This window comes from Borostomias antarcticus, assembly GCF_949987555.1.
Source record: "Borostomias antarcticus genome assembly, chromosome: 26".
Taxonomy (NCBI): domain Eukaryota; kingdom Metazoa; phylum Chordata; class Actinopteri; order Stomiiformes; family Stomiidae; genus Borostomias; species Borostomias antarcticus.
In genome coordinates, this window is record NC_140259.1 from 3737313 (window position 1) to 3759615 (window position 22303).

At 44.6% G+C, this 22303-nt stretch overlaps 1 protein-coding gene and 1 pseudogene across 2 annotated transcripts; one reads left to right on the forward strand and one right to left on the reverse strand.

Annotated features, from left to right (window-relative positions):
• Nucleotides 1–9758: 9758 nt before the first annotated feature.
• Nucleotides 9759–12868, forward strand: LOC311326211 (zona pellucida sperm-binding protein 4-like; the record flags this gene model as incomplete). Its single annotated transcript, XM_084459082.1, has 8 exons — nt 9759–9812; nt 10064–10184; nt 10433–10605; nt 10724–10803; nt 11147–11280; nt 11754–11931; nt 12260–12404; nt 12759–12868. The coding sequence occupies 8 exons, from the start codon at nt 9759–9761 to the stop codon at nt 12846–12848; spliced, it is 975 nt and encodes a 324-aa protein (XP_084315208.1). The 3' UTR covers nt 12849–12868.
• An 851-nt stretch (nt 12869–13719) lies between these two features.
• On the reverse strand, nt 13720–20386 carry LOC311326314 (ribosomal RNA-processing protein 7 homolog A-like; annotated as a pseudogene). The gene is made up of 7 exons: nt 20326–20386; nt 19913–20055; nt 19463–19588; nt 14966–15089; nt 14753–14850; nt 14279–14490; nt 13720–14143 (listed from the first exon to the last, which is right to left on the reverse strand). The product of its transcript is annotated as a ribosomal RNA-processing protein 7 homolog A-like (transcript).
• Nucleotides 20387–22303: the final 1917 nt, after the last annotated feature.

The following is a 22303-nucleotide window of genomic DNA, read 5'->3' on the forward strand; positions in this document are numbered from 1 at the left end:
TGAAATTGTAATATTTGAGTAAGAGAAAATAGCTGCATTGTGACTTGATGGAAGTACCCATAAGCTGTTATATTATTGTGTTTTTTGTTTTATTGTATTGTCGTTGTATGGATGGAAAATGCTAATAAAGATTAAAGTTTAGGAAAAAAAGAATATGTATCTTGGCATATGCACTCATCAACAAGCAAGCCGTCACGCGCAGCGCCTGCCTCCAGTCTAGCCCTACCCTGCTGTGCGCCAGGATGAATGAGTCGTGTGTGGAGCCAGGCCACCGTGCCACTACACTTGTGATGACCATGTCGGCGTCACATATGATTTGGGTATTTATAATGTGCACATTTTTGCGATTCACATAGACGTATTCATTCACTGATGGTGCCTTTATGAATATGTGGGTGCAGTCGCCATCGCCGCCACCTCTTTGGAGTTCTATCTCGGCCAGTATGCCGAGTAGCGCCGGATTAATTTGGCCTCGCATTACGCACAGGAGGACTGTCATTTATATGCTTACCAAACAGCAAACGGGTCCACATGATCACATATTAATGATAATCTAATTGGTCAACTATTGCCGTTTGATGGAGTGCCTGCATTAGGTGTGTGAGGACATATTGCGCAGAAAGGTTTGGGACAGCGCATAGGTTAAGTTTGGGGAACAAATCCATATCGGACCATTAATGAGCCGGTTAGAGGACACGATCTTGCATTGCGATATATGTTTGTGCTGAATTGGGCTATTAGCCTACATGATTGTGCGTTTATAAACTCTCGCTCTTCCTCTCTCCATCAAACATTGTAATTCACCGACGCACCACCGGCGTCGCCAGTTCCCCCTGTGTTCAAAAAGGGTGTAAAACCCCGTCTAAATCGGTACGCCGAGTCGAAAGGTGTCGTAGAAAAGCGTGTAAAAGGGCGACTAAATATACGCCCTTTTTGGTTGATAGATCGCGTTGTTGGGGCGGAAGAGTGCGTACGCCAGAAATCTCGGAAAAGACCGTGTAAAAAAAGGCGTACCTCAATGATAAATGAGGCCCCTGATTGGTCAAGTCACGCCTCAGGAGACACGTCACCGTGGAAACCAATGCAGCTGCTTAAGCTGTGCTTCATAGCCATGGATGTATTAATAGAACACACGCACAATTAATGCTGATGATCATTCAATGATGATTCCACAGCTTTCATCTATGACATCATAGAACAATCATAGCCATATAAAAGACAGCAAATAAGTAAAGATCCATCACACATTCCGTCTCCTCCTGGAGTGCATTCACCATTAATTTCCTGTGAACGTTTCAGACTTTCCTGATGGCTTTTCCGCATTTAAAGCTTCTCATTGGAGTTGCTCTCTTGGTGGCTGCGGTCAAGATCGATCCTTCGGACATCGAGGCCTTCAGAGACACACTGATGTCTCTCACTGTGCCTGACCAGTGGGCTGCCTCTCCGCCCACTAGAACGGACCGCGTCTTCATCACCCACGACTGCCACTTACTGGACCATGACGACGGCCGCTTCGCTGGTCTTCAAACGGGGACAGAGACGCCCGACGCCCAGCAGATGGAGACCAGCATGTTCTGGGTCTGGGACCTGTTAGCTATGACATTTGCGACAAAGAACACCAACGCCCACCAGAAGACGAGAGTAGCCCTGGTCATCCCCATGATCGAAACACCGACAAGGGTCAGCGCTTTGGACAGCGGCGCACAGAAGAAGACCGGCGGGTTCTGGGACTTCTCAGCTAAGACCTCGGCTAAAATAGTCCTTGCTGTGGGAGTTACGTTCCTAGGAGCAGCATGTTCTGCCTTCTGCGAGGAATTCATTAGGGGCAGTCCTCCAGGTGAACTGGGGCAGCATGGAGGGGACTGAGGAGGTGCAGACTGGCCAATAGGAGGAGACTGACAGAAACCTCTGATATTTTCTTTTTTGTTTGTTGTAATAGTTTAATAAAAGTGTCAAAATGTATAGGGTATCTGTTTTTGAGGCTTTGTTGTACCCTAGGCTTACTAAATGGGCTCTGGTAGCCTAGGGAGAAAGAGAGAGGGAGAGAGAGACCTTGCTGCTTTCATATCTCTCAATAGCTGTCTTTTGATTTTGTACATTCAACTAGAGTTTTTAGACCTTTTTAACGACATCGGTATCGGCCGTTATGCAGCCGACATGTCCCTATTTAAAAAACATTATTTCCGCCTGTATTTTCCACTTAAACGCTGTAAAATAAAATAAAAACGGATATTTCTACAATTATCCAGTAGAGGGAGCTCTAATGCAAGTGAACTGCAGCACTTGTGCTCCCATATCCACAGCAAAGAGTCAAGACACGACGTGCCTGCCCTGCATTACCGACAGTGCCTTCGGTAAAGAATGAAGGTTTGTATTATGTGCACTAACTTACTACACAGTTTGAACATTTATGAATACTCGGCAATGAACCTGTGAAAGTTTACGACCACACTGCTTATCAATCCTCATTATCGAGCGAGCTATGTAACATTTGGTTAACTATTTGAGGTGGCTAGCAAGCTTATTATGAAGTGGCCGTGAGGCAGGTGGAAGTTTTGCTGACCGCAAGATGTTATGAGGGGAAAATGGATCTAACGTTAGCTACATTTGCAGAGGACAGCGCTGTATTCTCAAATAAATAACCAGCCGAAATAAAATGGTGACCGAATGCATCACACGTTTTGTTCTTTTAATCTGAGATAATGATATTAGTTAGCTTGTAACGTAAGCGGAGGGCTACAAAACGTGTCAGTCAAGACAAACATAGCAAGCTGTGCTCAGAGGCTCGCGTCTAACTTAAGTCTGGACGAATTTAGCTCGATATGAGCAGAGTAGGAATGATGCCTGAAAGGGCTTAAGTACAACCACCAGTTTGAATTGTTCGCCTACCGCCCCCCAGACCACGAGTTATGGGTATTGATTTAACCGGCCACGATAGAGATGAATGTGTCCCAATGGGGCTTGTTCTCAGTTATACTCCTCATGGGTTAAAGCGGGGAAAAATCCTGCGACGGGAAGACTGCCCGCGCGATTCCAGTTTAAAACTCTGGCTCTAGCCTACAGGGCAATGAAAGGAACAGCCCCCTCCTACCTCCAGGCCAGGGTCAAACCCTACACCCCCTCCCGACCGCTACGCTCTGCTACCTTGGGGCGACTGGTTGCCCCGTCACTCCGAGGCCCCTGCGGTCGATCGACACGGTCACGGCTCTTCTCTGTCCTGGCCCCGCAGTGGTGGAACGAACTGCCCACTGATGTCAGGACAGTAGAGTCGCTGCCCATCTTTCATCGCAGGCTCAAAACTCATCTCTTCAAGAAGTACTACCACAATCCTCCCTCCTAAGCACTTATTGTATTTCATTGTATTGTATTGCACTGTATTTTAGATTGCTATTCTTGCACTTTGCCTTCAGCACTAGATTATTCTCTTAGTCACGTGTTTTAGAAAGAAGATGCACTCATGAGTTCTGGCAAGTAGTAGTACATTGGCTTTTCCTACGTTAAATGCAATTATTGTTAGTCGCTTTGGATAAAAGCGTCTGCTAAATGACTGTAATGTAATGTAATCTGTCATGTTTGTATACTCTGTACCTACTGTAATTACCTACTATTTCATTAACATGGCATACTCCTGATTTGACATGGTGCAGCTAGATTATAGACTTTGTAGATTGTTTGTATTGCTGACTCTATGTACCTGTGTACCACCTTCAAAAAACAACGGGTGAAAAATCGACACAGTCCCTGGTTCACTCACGAGTTGACAGTGCTCCTAAAGCAAAAAAAAATGATGCCTGGCACAAAGCTCGGCTATCAAAGTCTGCCACGGACTGCCTCAAATTCCGTCAGCTCCGAAACAAGGCCTCAAAAGCTGTACGTCAGGCCAAATCTGGGTATTATAAGGAGCTCCAATCCCAACTTCTTTTGGAAAACAGTGAGAAAACTTGAGAACAAGCCGTCACCCCTCCCCCTATCACTCAGAAAGAACAATCTCATCATCACAGATAAGAACGCCATGGCTGATATATTTAATGGTCACTTCATTAAATCTGGCTTTGTCTTTGAGTCGCTAAATCCTGCATGTACATCAGAGAACAGTCTGTCCCCAGGTCCTACTGTATTGCCTTCAGTCACCCAGAGTCCTGTTTGCCCCCCCATGCCCCCCCCCCCACCTCCATCCTGTTTCAGAGGGGGAGGTTCTTAGGGAACTGTCAGCGCTAGACCCCCCAAAATCTGCTGGGCCCGATGAGATTGCTGCATTTTTTGTTAAAACTGTGGACCCCATCATTGCAGCTCCTTTGGCAGACCTTTTCAACCTCTCCCTCCATACGGCTGAAATACCTGCAGACTGGAAGGAAGCAATTGTGCTTCCATTGTTTAAGGGCAGTGAGCAATCTGACCCTAATAATTACAGGCCTATCTCCATCTTGCCCTGTGTGTCCAAGGTATTTGAGAAACTTGTGAACAAACAACTTCAGACTATCTGGACGTGTATGGCATCTTATCCGGGGTGCAGTCTGGTATGGGTATGGGTATGGGTGCACTACAGCTACCCTAAATGTTCATTGACCTTGCCAAAGCTATGGACACTGTTGACCACACCATTCTTATCAGCAGGCTGAGCAGTATTGGGGTCACAAATCATTCACTGGCATGGTTTTCTCACTATCTTTTCCACCGGGTGCAACGCGTAAGGTTTGATAGCTCTGTCTCACACCCCCTCCCAGTCACCAAGAGTGTCCCTCAAGGTTCCATACTTGGTCCTACCCTGTTTTCCATATACATCAATAACATACCACTGGCTGCTGGCAACTCACTCATTCATCTTTATGCCAACGACACAATTCTTTATGCCACAGGCCCCTCCCCCACCACTGTTCAATCCACTCTCCAGGATAGCTTCCTCCAGGTACAACATGCCTTTACCCAACTCAAACTGTCACTAAATACATATAAGACAAAGGCCATGTGGTTCCACCGGAAGGGTGCTCCATCCCCTTCACCGTTAAACATCACTACCTCTGAGGGAGCTATCCTGGATCACGTCACCACCTATAAATACCTGGGCATCTGGTTAGACTCCACTCTATCTTTTTCTCACCACATCTCAATGCTACAGTTGAAGGTCAAGGCCAAACTAGGGTTCCTCTACAGAAATTGTTCCTCCATCGCCAAACTCACCCTTATCAATATGACCATTCTCCCCACACTTGACTTTGGTGACACAATATACAGGTCTGCATGTAAGGGCACACTCTCCAAACTCAACACTCTTTACCACTCTGCTATCCGCTTTGCCACAAACGCCCCCTTCAACATGCACCACTGCACTCTTTACTCCCTGTTAAACTGGCCCTCACTACACACCCAACGCAACATTCACTGGCTCACCCTCATCTATAAGACCCTTCTTCACCGGTCAACACCCTACATGTCTCGCCTGCTGCATTCTCTCCCTGTCACATACAACACCCGGTCCTCTCTCTACATCCAACTGAAAATACCCAACTCCAAAACCTCTCTGGGACTTGCATCATTCCAGACTGCTGCTGCCTCTGACTGGAATGCTCTGCAAAACTGGACAAATTCATCTCTATTCCCACCTTCAAAAATGCCATCTCACTCACTCTCGCCGATTCGTGTAAATGCTTTTCCACCATATAACATCCTCCCTCAGTTGTTTTGCCATTCATTCCACTTGTACTCCTCTTCTGTGTTATGCCTGTTTTACCATGCCTGTGTGAGGCTCGGTGTTGTGTTCTGTGTAATTGTATGCTGCATGTTATGTTATATTTGTGTTGTGATGCTTCAATGTGTCCTGTCCTTAACTGTTTGTTTTTTTAACTGTCCTGCGTGTTTGCTGAAGAGATTGTGGTGGTGATGCTTAGTTGTATGCTGTATGTTCCATAGGTATTGTGATGCTTCCATGTATGCTGTCCTTAACTGTCTTTTAACTGTCTTGCATGTTTGCTGATAATTTGCTGCTGCTGTATGTCTGTGCTGGTGATTGCTCATTGTAGTGTTGCATGTTGTTTTATATATGTGTTGTGATGTGTCAATGTATGCCGTTTTTCTTCAACTGTCTTATATTTAACCTTGTTTTATTTTTTCCGCCCACTAACCTCCTTCCCTCAAGAGGCTTTTTGCCAGACCGCCTCTGTAAATAAGAACTTGTTCTTAAACGCCTGCCTGGTTAAATAAAAGTAAAAGGTACTGCAATACTGTACCTCAATGTGCCTTTTTTGCAGCCCAGTTTAGAATGTAGAATGTGTGGTAGACTTATATTACTAACCCTTACTCTCAGTAGGCCCTGGTGGTGCCATTTTGTTACATGTACTGTATTGTAGTGTAGTATATTTTAACCTAGTAATTGTTTCAACTTTTGTCTATTCTTACTGTAACATCATTAGATACACACATGAGTGAAAGCAGAGGCCTATTGGGTTCAAGCCAGGACACTGTCAACGTAGTCACCGCATCCAGTTCTATTAATACATCCATGATCAGGGCCGTTACTAGGAATTTTGGGCCACCTTAAAGAATATTGGTGTGGGCCCCTACCCCTCCGACTTTTCGTCACCACTTTTTTCGACCCCTTTTTTTGACCCCCATTTTTTATGTATCATTTTGTATTAATTTTTCTGTTTCTCTATGTTCTTTTTCCAATTTACCTCTCCATAGACATTTACTTGTGTACTTCCTGTGCTTGGACTGTCTCTGTCTGTAGCAGTTTCATGACTGGAACTACTATGAGCCTCTTCACTCCCTTCACTCTCTGTTTCTAACTGGCTAGGGCCTGGCTCTGTAGACAGTAAGACCAGAACAGTGTCTTCTTAAGACTTATAAATCTATGTAGCACTGTAGAGTTTACAGGAAGCTGGCTAGGCGGCTGTTGATTAGCTAATAAACGCCTCTCTTATTTCACGAGCATTCATATGTAGGCTATCTTAACCTGGATTACATCTACATGTTGCTATTCAGTACAGTAGTTCAGTAATAAGTTTAACTAGCCAACCAGTGTCTACCTCACTCACTCACCGTCTAAAGCATCTTCTGGGGGTGGGTGTCTAGGTCAGATGAGGCCACAGCTGACTCTGTGAGTAGCAGGACATAAAGGATTTAAAAAGAAATCAACTCTATATGAATTTCTATTAATTAACTTAACACTATTTATTTATTAACCATGGATTTCTTTACGTAATGTAACTGTTTCATATGTAGGCTATCTTAACCTGGGTTAACTTACATCTACATTTTGCTATTCATAGCAGTACAGTAGTTTAGTAATAAGTTTAATAGCCAACCAGTGTCTACCAGTCACTCACTCACCATCTAAAGGATCTTCTTGGGGCTGGGAGTGGGTGTCTAGATCAGAGGGGGGCACAGCTGATTCTGTGAGTAGCAGCACATAAAGGTTTTAAAAAGACATGTCAACAGGACCGGCTAGCTAACATAGCACATTATAATTTAAGCATTCATGCGAGTGGAAACGTGTCCTGGCTGCTGCTACTGGATTTTTATGTATTTATTTGCACGGGAAGGATTTGCAAATGTGCCAGCTGGCAAGCTAGCTAACAGTAGCCACCTCACTAGAACATTGCAGTGGTTGAGGCTGGCTAGTGAAAGCTAGTTTACTAGAACTGTAGTAGTTGTCTAGTTAATCTGTCATTTAGTTAATGGTAGCGTAATGTTATCTAGCAGCTAGCTTACAAGAGTAGTTGGCTGGTTGCTAGCACTGTAGCTCCTAGCTGTATAGTTAATGATAGGTAACGTTTTATAGCAGCTAGCTTACCAGAACAGTAGTTGGCTGGTTGCTCAATCAATCAATCAATCAATCAATCAATCAAAGCTTTATTTGTATAGCGCATTTCATACCCAGAGGCAACACAATGCGCTTTACAGAGAACAAGGGAGGTGGGCATACGACCCACTCTCTACATATTCCAGAGGGAAGCAAAAAAACAGTAATCACCCGGGGGCCAGATAAGTGAGCTGTAAAAATTCTTCCCTGACCCCTCTCAACAAGGCGATCGAGCAAGCTCCAGGAGTATGTTTGTCTACCGGCTAAGAACATTTATTAAGCAATACATTACATTAAATTACATTTCAGAGTGAGAGAGGCTAAAAGCATCATAGGAGAGAGAACATTCTACGGACATGCTACGACATCCACAGCAGACACGGGGGTATCTATCGGACTCCGGGAGGTCTGCTTGTGACAGTGGGGCATCCACTGGACCTGGTTAGAAGATAGGAGGGAGAGAGAGAGAGGCACTAGGGAGAGGGAAGGCAGAACAGGGTTAGTAGCACATAGAGCCATACAGACCACAGAGATATTGAAACAGGCAACCTGGGGCAAGCTCTTGGAATATATTTGTCTAATGGCTAAGAACATTTAAAGAACAATAAATTACATTAAATTTTCAGAGCAAGAAAGGCTAAGAGCATCAGGTCCAGGCCTAAGCCGGATGTGGACTGATGTGTCTGTGTGTACGTGTGTGTGTGTACTAAATACTACGATATCCACAGCTCCACAGCTGACACTGGACCTGGTTAGAGGATAGGAGGGAGAGAGAGAGGCACTAGGGGAGGCAGAAAACGGTTAGTAGCACACTGAGTCATTGAAGCAACACAGCTGTCAGAACAGAACAAGCCTGTTTCAGGATAACCAGCTTCTGTACACTACTTGATATACATACATTGCATAGCAGGATAAATACCAATGTATACAGAGGATTCACAGGTAGGTTTGAGGCTGCCTTTCTGTGTCTCAAGGTCCTAGCTAGTGATTGTAGGCTAGGTCGAAAAGGTACGTCTTGAGGTCTCGCTTGAAGACCTCCGTTGTTTCGGCCCTTCTTAGGCACTCCGGTAGGGTGTTCCAGAGGTTGGGGGCATAGAAACTAAAAGCTGCCTCTCCGTGTTTCTTGGTCCTGGCTTTTGGAACTCTTAAAAGTTCAGTACCTGAGGATCTGAGTGGTCTGTTGGGCATGTACTTAACAAGCATGTCTGAAATATATTCTGGTGAGTGACTGTGGAGAGATTTATAGACTAGTAATAGTATTTTAAAGTCTATTCTAGAGTTGACTGGTAACCAGTGTAGTGATTTTAAGGCTGGTGTGATGTGTGCCCTTCGTCTAGTCTTAGTGAGGACTCGTGCTGCAGCATTCTGTATCATTTGTAGCTTAGAGATTGCTTTCTTTGGTAGGCCTGATAGTACTAGCTACAGTTGCTAGCACTGTAGCTAGCTGTCTAGTTAATGGTAGCTAACGTTATCTAGCAGCTAGCTTACCTACAGTAGTTGGCTGGTTGCTAGAACTGTAGCTAGCAGTAGCTGTCTAGTTTATGGTAGCTAACGTTAGCTAGCAGCTAGCTAACCAGATCGAGTTGTTACCAGAACATAAGCTTACTAGCTAACGTTAGCTACCTAGCTTAGCACTTTCTTCACACACTAGTCTAACGATGTGTATGATTTAACGTTAGGCTATTAGTGCTAGTATTTGACAGCCAGCCGGTATAGTGACGTTAATGTCAAAAGAGGTGAGACTTGCTAGCATGAACCATGGCATGGACCAAACCATTTAAGAAGGGGGATATTGCTCAGTAAATTAAAACTTGTTTCATCTGTATTGCATTATTTGTGGCTTAATTTGAATTGTGATGCAGCATTAGTGTGACTGATCTACATGCAGAATAATTTCATCATAGAAAGAGGGACCTCTTGTTTTTTTGTGGGCCCTGCTTGCTAGTGGGCCCTTATAATCATGATCACCTTTCACCCTAAGGCGCTGTCCATGATCGAGCTGATGAGCATCGAGGTGGGCGGGAGCTCCAACCCGCAGCTCTCAAAACAGGAAGCCATTAAACCCTTGTCCACATACGATTAGAATAAAGTTAACCGAAGCTACACTGTGTATGTTCACTAAAGACCATAGACACGTGCAGTTTTCGTCACCTCAAAAACTCCCAGCCATTCTACATCCCTCTAGTGATTAGTCATTTTGACCAGTCATTTCTGTATCAAAAGTCCATTCAGTGAACCTGCTCTTCTCCAGCACCACCAGGCCAGTGTGAGATTAATAAAGCCCTGCAAGTGGCCTGTGGACCCCAGCATGTCTCTGGCGATGCCTGTTTCAAACTAGGATGCTGCTACGATGCTCAGAACTTCACCTGTTACTACAGGATGAATGGTAAGGCAGGTGGATGGCGTTTGGCTTGTGACAGAGATATAGGCTATGATTGGACTGTTACAGATACTGAATTTATCTTGCATGTAATGAGGATTACAAAAATTATAGTGTCAACACCATTTGCATGACTATTAGATTCTGGGATGTGACATCATAAACTGAAAAAGAGGCACCTCTGGCAAGTGTCATCTTCCAGTGACTTCACATTCAGGGTAACTGATGATCTGTCCTTTTCGCTCTGCCATCAGCCTGCTCCCAGGATGGACATTTTGTGTTCTGGGTGAGGGCCTCCGACGCTTATCCCCCAATCAACCCCAGCAGCCTGGTGGTCAACGGCCAGCCTCAGTGCTCCCCCGTCGTTACTACCCCAGATACAGCCGTCTTCAAGGTCGGGGTGACGGACTGTGGCACTAAGATGAAGGTGACTTCTAGTTATCTATGAAGGTGATAATAATGTTGCCTTAAAAGGCTATCTTTAGACAGGGGTTCTAACTAAATATATCAGAGGTGTTCTACTGCCACCTGTTTTGTGTTTACAGATGGAGGGGGATGTGATAAGCTATGAGTTGGAGGTGGAGGAACTGGAGACCAGTACTTCTTCTAAACATTCACCCTTCAGGTACATGCTTTCTGGCCTTCCTTCTTGGTTGAGGTTCAACTAGCCGATTCATTGTAAGAGACTTGAGAGATGATCATTGCTGTTCGATGTTAAAGTCAGACTCAAGCAATGCAGCCTCATCCCCCAGAAAACGGGGCACTCACCGACCAGAGAAGAAAGAAAGGGAGATATAACCCTCTTTTTCAGTGGCTGTGCATTTCTGTGATCACTTTAAGCCTGAAGGCTCTGGCAGGAGGTTGAATAGCTCGTTATTTGATCATCTCTAGCGGGTTTTGCCCCTCTCATTTCAGAAGAGAGACATCACATTCCGGAGTCTGGCTTTTAAAGAATCTGGGTTTTCCAGTTTGCAGGTCCAGTGTCAGTATGAGGCATCAAACGACCAGCAGCACAAAGACCTGCATTCCCTGAGTCCCACCATTAACCCTCCGCCAGTCACTGCTCTGGGGTCGGTCAGAGTCCAGATGAGAATAGCCACAGGTACTGCCTGGTACAGCATCTTCACCAGCACCCAACGAGGAGGGAACTGTGAACCTAATGAACATGAAGTAGGGAGCAAACACAATAGTGAATGCACTGTATAGGACGCACCTCACTCACATATCACGCCGCACACACCATATACACACTCGCATACACATTACACTCTGCACATTCACTATATATACACCGACCACACTACTTTTTGTATGTTCTTTTTCTTAGTTTATTCTTTTTCCACTAGCATTTTGTCTCCATGTTTTGCACCGCAACCGAAAGCAAATTCCTAGTACGTTGAAAAACTGCATGGCGATAAAACTAATTTTGATTCTGACCACTGATTTAAGCTTTTAACTTTGAGAGGCAAGTGAACGTCCCCTTGAACAGTGAACATGACCCGGAGTTCAGGCACTCTCTTTCGCTGTGAGTCTCCCCCCTGCCCCCCCCCCACTCCCCTCTTTTCTGTGTTCCAGATGAATCCTTCACCTCCTTTCTTTCCGGGGACCAGCTGCCCCTGACGCTGTCCCTGAGGAAGCCAGTGTACGTGGAGGTGTCCATCGCGCCCCCCGACCCCGACCTCTCCCTGCGCGTCCGCGACTGCTTCGCCTACCCGGCCTCCAGGCACTCTGTGTGGACACTGCTCTACGATGGGTGAGGGTGGATGGGAGAGGAGGGAGGACACAAGCGCCTTTCCTGCTACACCACTACGATCTGGATCCGCACCGATGCGTCTCCATTTGCACCAAGGGATCCCTGGAGATATGCGGATTACGTTTTGCCTGTGTGAATGGACCTATTGACTTGGATACCTGGATATCCTCTCTATACACTATATATTATGCCGTGTTATCATTTAATGTTTATAATTAGATGGTTCCCTACTGATAGATGATGGATCCCTACTGTGCTCTCTTTCAAATTAACCTAGTGGATTCCATAGGTGTTTACTGGCATTGTCTCTCCTGCCCCACCCTGTCAGGTGTCCTAACCCCCTAGACAACATGAGGAGCTCCATCCCCAAGAACGGCATGGCGAAGACCACCTCCCACTCGCAGGTCAGGAGGTTCAATGTCAAGACCTTCGCCTTCCTGGACCCTGAGACAGGGCACCCCAGCATGGAGGAGGTACTGGCCCGGTGTGGAGATGAAACGCATGACATTTCAGATCCTCTAATCTCTCAGCTCTGATCGCTATTTTGCTATATATACGATACGTATACTGTACACACTTTGTCTGCAGTAGTTCTGAACTTAGTCTAAGCTGATTGGTTGACAGGAATTGGTTATTTATGATATAGCCTACCATGGGTGAAGCCTTGTTGCAGTTCTATATTGATTATTACTAGAGTCAGACAGTATCTGATTACATTTACTCTAGATAATGTCGTTTTTTATTTAAAAATCAGCTCATTTTCTTTACTTAGCAAGTTTCTTTATTTACGTAGTTTTATATTCTTTCCATCTCTGCCTCTCTCTCAGATGTACTTCTACTGCTGGGTGGAGATCTGCACAGAGGACACTGAGTGTGCACAACGTTGCTCCATCCCCTGTGAGTGGCTGCTGCCATAGAGATACTGCACTCAAGCCCCATATGGGAATCTTAAAACATGCAACCTTAGAATACTTCCTTCCCAGAAAAACCACTGACCTGCCATGACTAGACCGGTGACACATATGTAGAGAACCACATGCTTTTACTTTTTACATTATCCAATCATGTGCGATCATGGTATCTTCAAGGGGGGGGGGAGAGATGCATTTTTGATCCGGGCAATTGTTAACCACTATGGCTACCAATCCAGTTATGTTGTAGCGATGAAGTGGCGTCCTGCTCTTGACAGTGTCTGACGGGGAGAGGCAGCGGAGCGGACTCGACTCTCAGCAGGCCCAGCTGGTCTCCTTCGGCCCTCTGCTGTTCGGTCAGAGGGGAACTGGACCGGAGAAACAGCCAGTGGCTCGGCTGGGCACAGGTACGCTCCTACCAGCTACAGCTTTGGCACACATGCAGGAAACATGAAAACATTAAAAATACTTCAAAGAACAGACAGAAGTATAGCAGAAAGACAACATGTATATGTGATATGTTGTAGTTAAATAACCCACACAATGAATCCAGTAAAATAGTAACAAATGGTAATATTCACGGTATTCTATACTAATACATTTTCTTGTGTTCCTGCTCCCTCTCTTTTAGTGTTAGAGGTGTCCTTATACACCATTGCTGTCATTTGTCCGTCCATCGTATTCATCCTGCTCTTCTCTGCTTGGCGGAGGATAAGGAGACGTGCGTCAGCAGAACAAACACACAATGTCACTGAGGAGGAATCCAGGCATGATAATCCCAGCCAGGACGCTGAACAACCAAAATAAAACACCTCCACTCCATTTCAAGTCTCTTTTTAGTGCTATAATACAGAAATTGTCAGTTTTCTATGCACACCTATTCTAATTTCCAATACATCAAATGGTTTTTGAACCTTTGATACAAAGATTACATTCAGGCTGAGGGATTCATAGGGAGTGTAATGTAAACTGAATTACTAGAGTACACGATAGAAGTGACACTCCAAATTACTGTATGAAGGCTTCCCAGTAGAACACACTTGACCGTATGACTCATTTAAATGTGATACAGAGAGGTAAACTCTATAGTGAACTTGCATATCTATAATACATACATAAATAAAGCACATCTAAATAGATTTAACTGATGGATGATTTATTGCAGACAAAAATAACTAGGGTGATAAAACAGGGGAGAAAGAGGGCCTTGTTGATTTAATAAGGTCGAAACTTCCTCTGTGCTCTCAGCAAAGCGATCCTCTGCTTGTCCTCTTCAAACTTTTTCCTCAATTCAGCAATATCTGGAAGAGAGGGGTCGGGGGTTAAGTATATTTTCAGGTTTGTTGAGCCGATTTTCTCCCAAGGTCACAGTGAGGTGCAGTTCAGTGACCGGTCTTGCAATGCCACAGTCCTAATGAGACGTAACCATGACATACGTTCTTTCTGCGTGTTCCTGTGCTGCCAGGTGTAGAAGTTGATCAGCTCCTTCCTCTGCTTCTTCCTGTTCTCCTTATGCAGGGTCCTCTGGTTGGCCGCCTCGCTGCGCGCGCGGGCGGGCTTTGGCCCCGCGGCTTCCTCTGGTGACCTTCACCCAGCCCTCCTCGTCCGCCACCTGCTCCTCCAGCTCCTTCTTCTGTCTTTCCGCCTCCTGGGAGAGCGGGAGAAACATACGCACTATCAGGCACAGACATCTATGGTCCCGAAATGACTAAAAGTTCTTCCTGTTATGCATAGATTTGAGGGGATCGGAGACTCATGAACATGTCAAAGATGATGATGATGTTATTTATATGGCACTTCATGAAATCAGAGGGCAAAAGAATATAAATATACAGATGCCGTGAATAGAGGGAAGACGTGAGACTCAACCCATGCGACGAGGCTGAGGAAATAAAGAGGAGAGACCTCACCTCGTCTTTCCTCTTGTCATAGCCCTGAATGAAGAAGTCGACCGCTTCCTGTAGCTTGTCTGGCTGAACAAACGCCCGTCTGTACTGTTGGATCCATTCTGTGAAAATACAAACCTCGTGAGCGTGGGGATGTCAAGTTTACAGTATCCTTCCCTCTCAGAAAACCAACACTACACATATTTAACACAAGCTAGTTTATTCAGCGCTACTCACTCTGTACGCCCGTTCTCATGGGCTGCTGCGCGGTGGAGACCACCAGTGGGACATCGTGGGGGTGGGACTTAGCCACTGCTACGGTGGAGGCGTTTTGGAATACAATGTAACCCACTCGGAACCCCTGAAAGACACAAGCACAGGGGTAAGGTGGACGTTACTGACCAAGGCCGCCGTATGACAAGGACACTGTCCCCCAGAATTCCATGCTTGTAGGGCGCAATCCTCAGCATGGCGGCGCATGACGTCCCGGGTGCACTGATGTCCGATGAGGAAGAAAAACGCTCACTGGCCCAATCTCAAACCACCCCCTAAGCCTTCGCCCTATCCACTCCCCCTCCGGCGTTCACGCCGAGCTTCGCCATGTTAAGGGCCGTCCCAAACCAATTAGCGCGGAGTGCGCTTGGAGTGTGAGTGGGCTGTCAACCCCTTAAATAGCAAGCCTGCATCGGTCCAAGCTCCCGATAGCCGAAGCAGGAAGTGCACGTGCCATGAGATGCCGCAGGAAACCGCATATAAAGTTCTGTCTTCCTACACTGTTAATTATTTTAGATTATTTTACTCAAACATTTGTTTTTCTCACACTGATTTCACTGCCTAAAACAAAATCGCAGAATGTGGTGTCAAAAGATAAAACCAAAAATAGGAGAACATCACTTCATCCCTAGATCATTTGACTTGTAGCAAACTCTTAAAAGCCTGTATTCATAGCCGACATCAAATAAATCTAAATAGGCCTAGGTCTACATCAAATGTACATCATATATTCCATTATTTACAGGGACAATGGAACAGACAAAGCAACTGATTAGGCTGCGATATGCAAATGCCTCTTCTTGTTGCCAGAGGCATGGGAGTAAGTTATTAATTAATTTATGTATTTGTCTCGGGACAGTGTTATAGTATTCATTTAGTTAGAGTTCATTTGAAAAAACATATGTGTTTGTTTTTTTTTCCATTTCTCATCATACATGGATTTAATTATAGTGATTTATATTTGTATTATAAATCATAAACATTTTTCCCATAAATCACCTAAACATGCCATGGTGACGGCCCTGTCCCGGTCGGTTCCGGTGGAGTGGGGAGTCCGTCCCACATTTGGCTCTCCATTTATATACCCTCCCCCTCGGTTGAGAATGCCCTCCACATCTGCGAGTGACACTTCATTTGGAGGGACACTTGGTGGCGGAGTGGGAGTGGGTAGGGGGTGGTTTGGGATTGGGCCAGTCTCACTTGTGAAGGAATGCAATTCAAGTTGCGTGTCAGAATAAGATAATGGAAATTGGAATTTATTGTCATCATATCCCCTATGTTGTTGCAAGTAAGTACTTGTATGTTTGCCGTTTTTGATATAAACGCAATTTACCATTTTCTTCTGTGTCCCGAATCATTTGGTTTTTAGTCATAGTTAAAATAGTTACATTTAAATGTTAAATGAATAGTTTGTCTGTAATATAATACGTATCCAAGTCTTTCAGGTACGGTAGATTACATTTTTATTATTTACTGGAGGTGACATTACGTGTTATATGAACTCTTGACCAATTATTACTCATAGGCTACCGTGCCCTGCGGGAGCCTACAACAATATCACGCACATATCCAAATAAGACATCATTTAACATCATCCTTTATTAATAACACTGCTTCTGCCAGGTTTTCACACACCTGTCACACCAATGTGTAAAATGTAGGCCTATATAAACTTTATTACAGGCTCGTAGCCCACAGTAAAGACAGTACATTATATATATATATACACACACACACACACAATTAGAAGCACATAACAGGCACAAAGGCTAAGAGAGGCACTCATGCCAGTGTTCCCGGATGGTAGACAAGTACCTGACAGAGCTACGGCCAGGATCTGTCATCAGCTCAATGATGTCATTCAGAGAGCGGTCAAGTCTGCACATAAATGTGAAGGTCAGGTTCCTCAACAGGGCCATGAAGGTGGTGAGTCCAAGGTTACAAAAAAGCTCACTGGCTCTGGTACTCCTGGGTTTCTTCAGCAGAATCCTAAGGCAGTCATTGTAAGCTACCTGCAGCTTGCGCAAGCTCTCCTTCTTCTAGTTCACCCAGAGGGGAGCTGTATAGAGAGGGGTGAAGTCAGCTCTAAACAGGGTCACTTTAACATCAACAGTACAGTAGTGACATTTTGTGACCAGTATATTAGCTTGGACATAGAGCATTCTCCTCTGTCTGTACATATCAGCGTCATCCTCCATTGTGTCAGTGATAATGTGTCCCAGGTATTTTGTACTATTGGACACACACAGGGTTTGCCCTGAGAGATGAAACACAGGAAACTCAAGTTCCAGGTCTTCCTTAGTCCTACATATCAGTACCATACTCTTTTTGGCATTATACTTAACATCAAAATCAACACCATAGACTGAGCAGATATTAAGCAAATGTTGAAACCCAGCGCTACTGGGGGATAGAATGGCCAGGTCATCAGGTCATCCGCGTACATAAAATGGTTGATCAGGGTCTCACCTATCATGCATCCTGTCCTGCACCCCCCCAGCTGCTTAGACAGGTCGTCCATATAGAGATTGAAGAGGGCTGGGGATAAAAGCCCTCCCTGCCGGACCCCATTACCAACATTGAACGGGGTGAATAATATGCTCCCCCATTTTACCTGCATCCGCTGGTTAGCATACCAGTAAGCTAGGATGCGTACTAGTATACTAGGCACACCCCTAAGCTTAAGCTTGTTAAAAAGCTTGTAGTGGTGGACGCGGTCAAAGGCTTTGGATGCATCAATGAAACCAATAAGCATAGTAGAGCCCTGCCTTCTATGTGTCTCTACCGCTTCTTTTAGAGCATTTATACTGTACATAGGTCAGTACTGTGCCTGGGCTTAAAGCCGAATTGATTATCAGTGGTGGTTATATAGACACTTAACCTCTCAAGCAGCAGTTTTTCAAGCACTTTGGACAGAATGCTGGCTAGTGCTATGGATCTGTAGTTATCAATACTACCTACTTTACCAGCTTTGTCTTTAATTACTGGAACAAGAGTAACCGACAACATGGAGTCTGGCAATGTGCCATGAGTCATCAGCCCTGTGACCATCATCAGCCCTATAGTTATTTGGAAGTAGTAAGTTGTCTTAACACATGTATATTTTGTTATATTAGTTTGGTTATTTTTTTTATTTTTTTTTAAAGAATATTTAACCACACACAGATATGATGTAAACCTAAAAATGACCTGTCTTTCATCCATATTGACTACCTTGGGCTTCATGGTGTAGCACTACTACTACTACTACTACTACTATTATATAGCAAATTACTATGTTATTTCTAATCATTTTTCTATGCAGTAGGTCTCTACCTCTGCAGTCAATAGGCTAGTCCTAGGTCTTGTTCAGAATGTTATTGCAACGCCCGCTGGTTATATTAGAATATCATACAATAACAGGCAACGCAGGGCAGTATAGTCTACTAAAGCGAAGAGGCCGAACATGGAAAACACATTGAGGAGCGGACCCTTGTACCGTGCAAGGGTTTGGCAACGCGTCATAAGAACCGTGTCAATTCAACTCCATAACTCTTGTTGCTCTCGGTTGCCAATATGTTACTCTTGTGTTTCTCCTGGTCAATAAAGGGCTAGAAATCAAAGGAGTGGAACAGAAGTCCGAAAGCAAATGTGACATCAACAACAAGCAGCCTATTTGTAGTTCGAATGATGTCTAGTTGCGACTGGGTAAAATCATCCCTGTTGATCTCAGATGGAGCTGTGCGCACTGGTTTCCAATGACATTTGACTTCTAAAGTGTCCAAATGTTCAAGCGACTATGGACAAGCAATCGTTCCTTGGTGAGCCAAGTTGTCTGGCAAGGGAATAAAATTATTTAGGGTATGTGGTTACGTGTTTTTTTTAAACGGGGTCCCTTTTTGGGTGCGTTATCGTGTGTAAAGCACAGTTGGAACTAATAGTAGGCCATTATGAAAAATAGGCCTACCTCATACAGGCACATAAAAATCATCTGAGGTTGCCTTCAGGAACATTAATAACAATCATAAATGATGCAAAGTTTAAGGCCACGTCTTCATCAGTTAGATCTGCCCCCACTTGGGAGGGGCAGTATTTCCAAACAGTTTTGGCTCTAGGTATAGAACACAGCCATGCGTTTATATCAAATCGGCAAACATACAAGTGCTTACGCGTAACAACAGGGGATATGACGACGATAAATTGCAATTTCCATTATTATCTTCCGAGGCGCAACTTGCATTCTTCGTGAGTGAAAGCGAGTGCGCCCTGGAGGACATGTGCCCCCTCGAGGCTCCGCCCTGCTGAGGATTGTGCCCTACAAGTATGACACAATCGCCCAGACCCAAGTCCATCACAAAGACAGATCTTCTCTGTTCATTTGAGGGAAACAGTTGCTCTGGATCTATTGGGAAGCAGGGATGTTCCGACAGGTGCAATCCAGCCAATTGTGTTAATGCATTTGATCTTCATAGAGAGACATACTTGCTTCTGTGCTGGTGTGAAGTACTTGGCCAGTTTGGGTCCTGAGTGCTCCAAGGACCCTGGTTTCTCCCTCAGCTCCACGGATTGAACAGGACCAAACTGAGAGAACAGTTCCTTTACGATACTCTGGAGGAGGGAGAACGATGGTGGGAGAGAACACACTGAATATATCTTTCCTGTACAGACCACACTGGGATTACTCTCTCTAAAGGTTACACCCATTGGATAGGGATGCAGCAGTCTGGGGAAGCCGAGTCTAGGCCACAATTGACTCTGTAAGCTTTTGTTTATGTAACAGTATACAAAAGCATGTTCAGTCGACTTTAGATACCCCTGCTGAATCACAGTAGCAGTAGACTGTCACCCTACTCAGCTCCAGTGTAAGTGGAGACCATGTATGTATTAATATATAAATAGGTGGGGACTAGCTAGATGGATGTGACACTATACCTCTGTGCAATAGGGAGGAATGTTGATGGCGAACAGCGTTCTGTCGAAGGGTCGTTGTGAGGTCTTCTCTGTTCGCACCTTGTGCTCTTTTAAGCACACTCTGTGCTGCGCAGCACAGTCCGAACTGAACTGCAGGGACAGCACTGACAGACAGAGAAGACGGACACGTCAATAAAATACGTTTTATGTTTTATTAAGTAACATTTCTATTAAATAAAATACAGCAGAAGCCAAATATTTAACGAATTACAAAGTCATTTTAGTAAGCTAGCGGGCATAAGAACACCACGCATCGTATGTAGCCTATATGGAGCTCGGGCTACGTTAGCATTTGGACAATCTTTTTTTTTTAAATCGGTTAACGCGTTTATCTCATTCTATAACCTTATTCGTGAAACAAATGCTTTACTTACCAGTAAATCCTCCTGGAATAATATAAGCCTGGCTGGCATGTTGCGTCTTGGACGGCGCCATCTTTATTGTGGCCTCTGACATAGGAAGTACATAGCCCCGAAGTGACCCAAGAGCATGGATGTATTAATAGAACGATACAACCCCCAAGGGGCCAGGAAGCGATTTACTTCGGCCCAATCCCAAACCACCCCTTACCCACTCCCACTCCACCACCGAGTGTCCCTCCAAATGAAGTGTCCTCTCAGCTGTGGACGGCATTCTCAACCGAGGGGGAGGGTATATAAATGGAAGCCAAATGTGGGACGGACTCCCCACTCCACCGGAACCGACCGGGACAGGGCCGTCACCATGTTTAGGTGATTTATGGGAAAAATGTTTAGGATTTATAATACAAATATAAATCACTATAATTAAATCCATGTATGATGAGAAATGGTCAAAAGTCCAAACGGAAATATGTTTTTTCAAATGAACTCTAACTAAATGAATACTATAACACTGTCCCGAGACAAATACATAAATCAATTAATAACTTACTCCCATGCCTCTTTGGCAGCATTCCTTCTTTTGTGAAGAGCCATTTGCATATCGCAGCCTAATGGAAAGGAATATATGATGTAGGCTACATTTGACGTAGACCTAGGCCTATAGATTTATTTTATGTCGGCTATGAATACAGGCTTTTAAGAGTTTGCTACAAGTCAAGTGATATAGGGATAAAGTGATGTTCTCCTATTTTTGTCTTCGATTTTGTTTGAGGCAATTAAATCAGTGTGAGAAAAACAAATGTTTGAGTGCTGTAAAATAATCTGCAATAATTGACAGTGTAGGAAGACGGAACGTTATTTATATGTGATTTCCTGCGGCATCTCTTTGGCACGTGCACTTCCTGCTTCGGCTATCGATTCTTGCATTGAGCCCATGGATGTATTATATAAACTGGATACAGCCACTCCATTCACTGGCCGCTATCAACAATGAAGCCCTATTGAACCGCGCCATCTTGGCAAAATTTGTAGTCATTTGACTATTTCCGGTTACTTTTGACTTGCGCAGTTGTGCTTTTCTGGCCTTCCGGTTACTTTTGACTTGCGCAGTTGAGCTTCTCTGGCCGACGCGCGTCCACGAAAAAGTTCACATTTATCTGAAATGTAGACGCGCGTTCCCGGCTCTCTCTGCTTTCCCCGCTTTGATTTAGCAATGAAAACCGGCTTGCATATTAACCTGTTTTTGTCAAATATATCAATTGGAGAAATGATTTTTTGATCCTGGCATCTTAGTTTTAACAGGTTAAATATAATTGAACATGTTTTGTTTGCTAGTAGATGGTATTCATTCCGTTCGCGATAACGTTATTGCAGCCAGGCTAAATTCCTCCAGGGAGTCAGTGACAGGCGAGTTGAAGAGCTTCACTCCCCGCCAGCAGGAGCATTGGCCGCGGCTACCGCATCTTGGATAACCCGCTGAGTTCATGGCTGCTATTTCACATTCGCCCTTGATCAATCCCAATACCGATCCATGGTAACAATGAATCAATCGTTCAGATCAGATCGGAAGTGCTGCATGCATGTTACAACATCATTGTTAGCTTTATTAACATAACCATAGCCTACATTTATCTCTCTAGATAAATGTAGGCTATGGTTATGTTAATAAAGCTAACAATGATGTTGTAACATGCATGCAGCACTGCCGATCTGATCTGAACGATTGATTCATTATTACCATGGATCGGTATTGGGATTGATCAAGGGCGAGTGTGAAATAGCAGCCATGAACTCAGCGGGTTATCCAAGATGCGGTAGCCGCGGCCAGAGCTCCTGCTGGTGGGGAGTGAAGCTCTTCAACTCGCCTGTCACTGGCTCCCTGGAGGAATTTAGCCTGGCTGCAATAACGTTATCGCGAACGGAATGAATACCATCTACTAGCAAACAAAACATGTTCAATTATATTTAACCTGTTAAAACTAAGATGCCA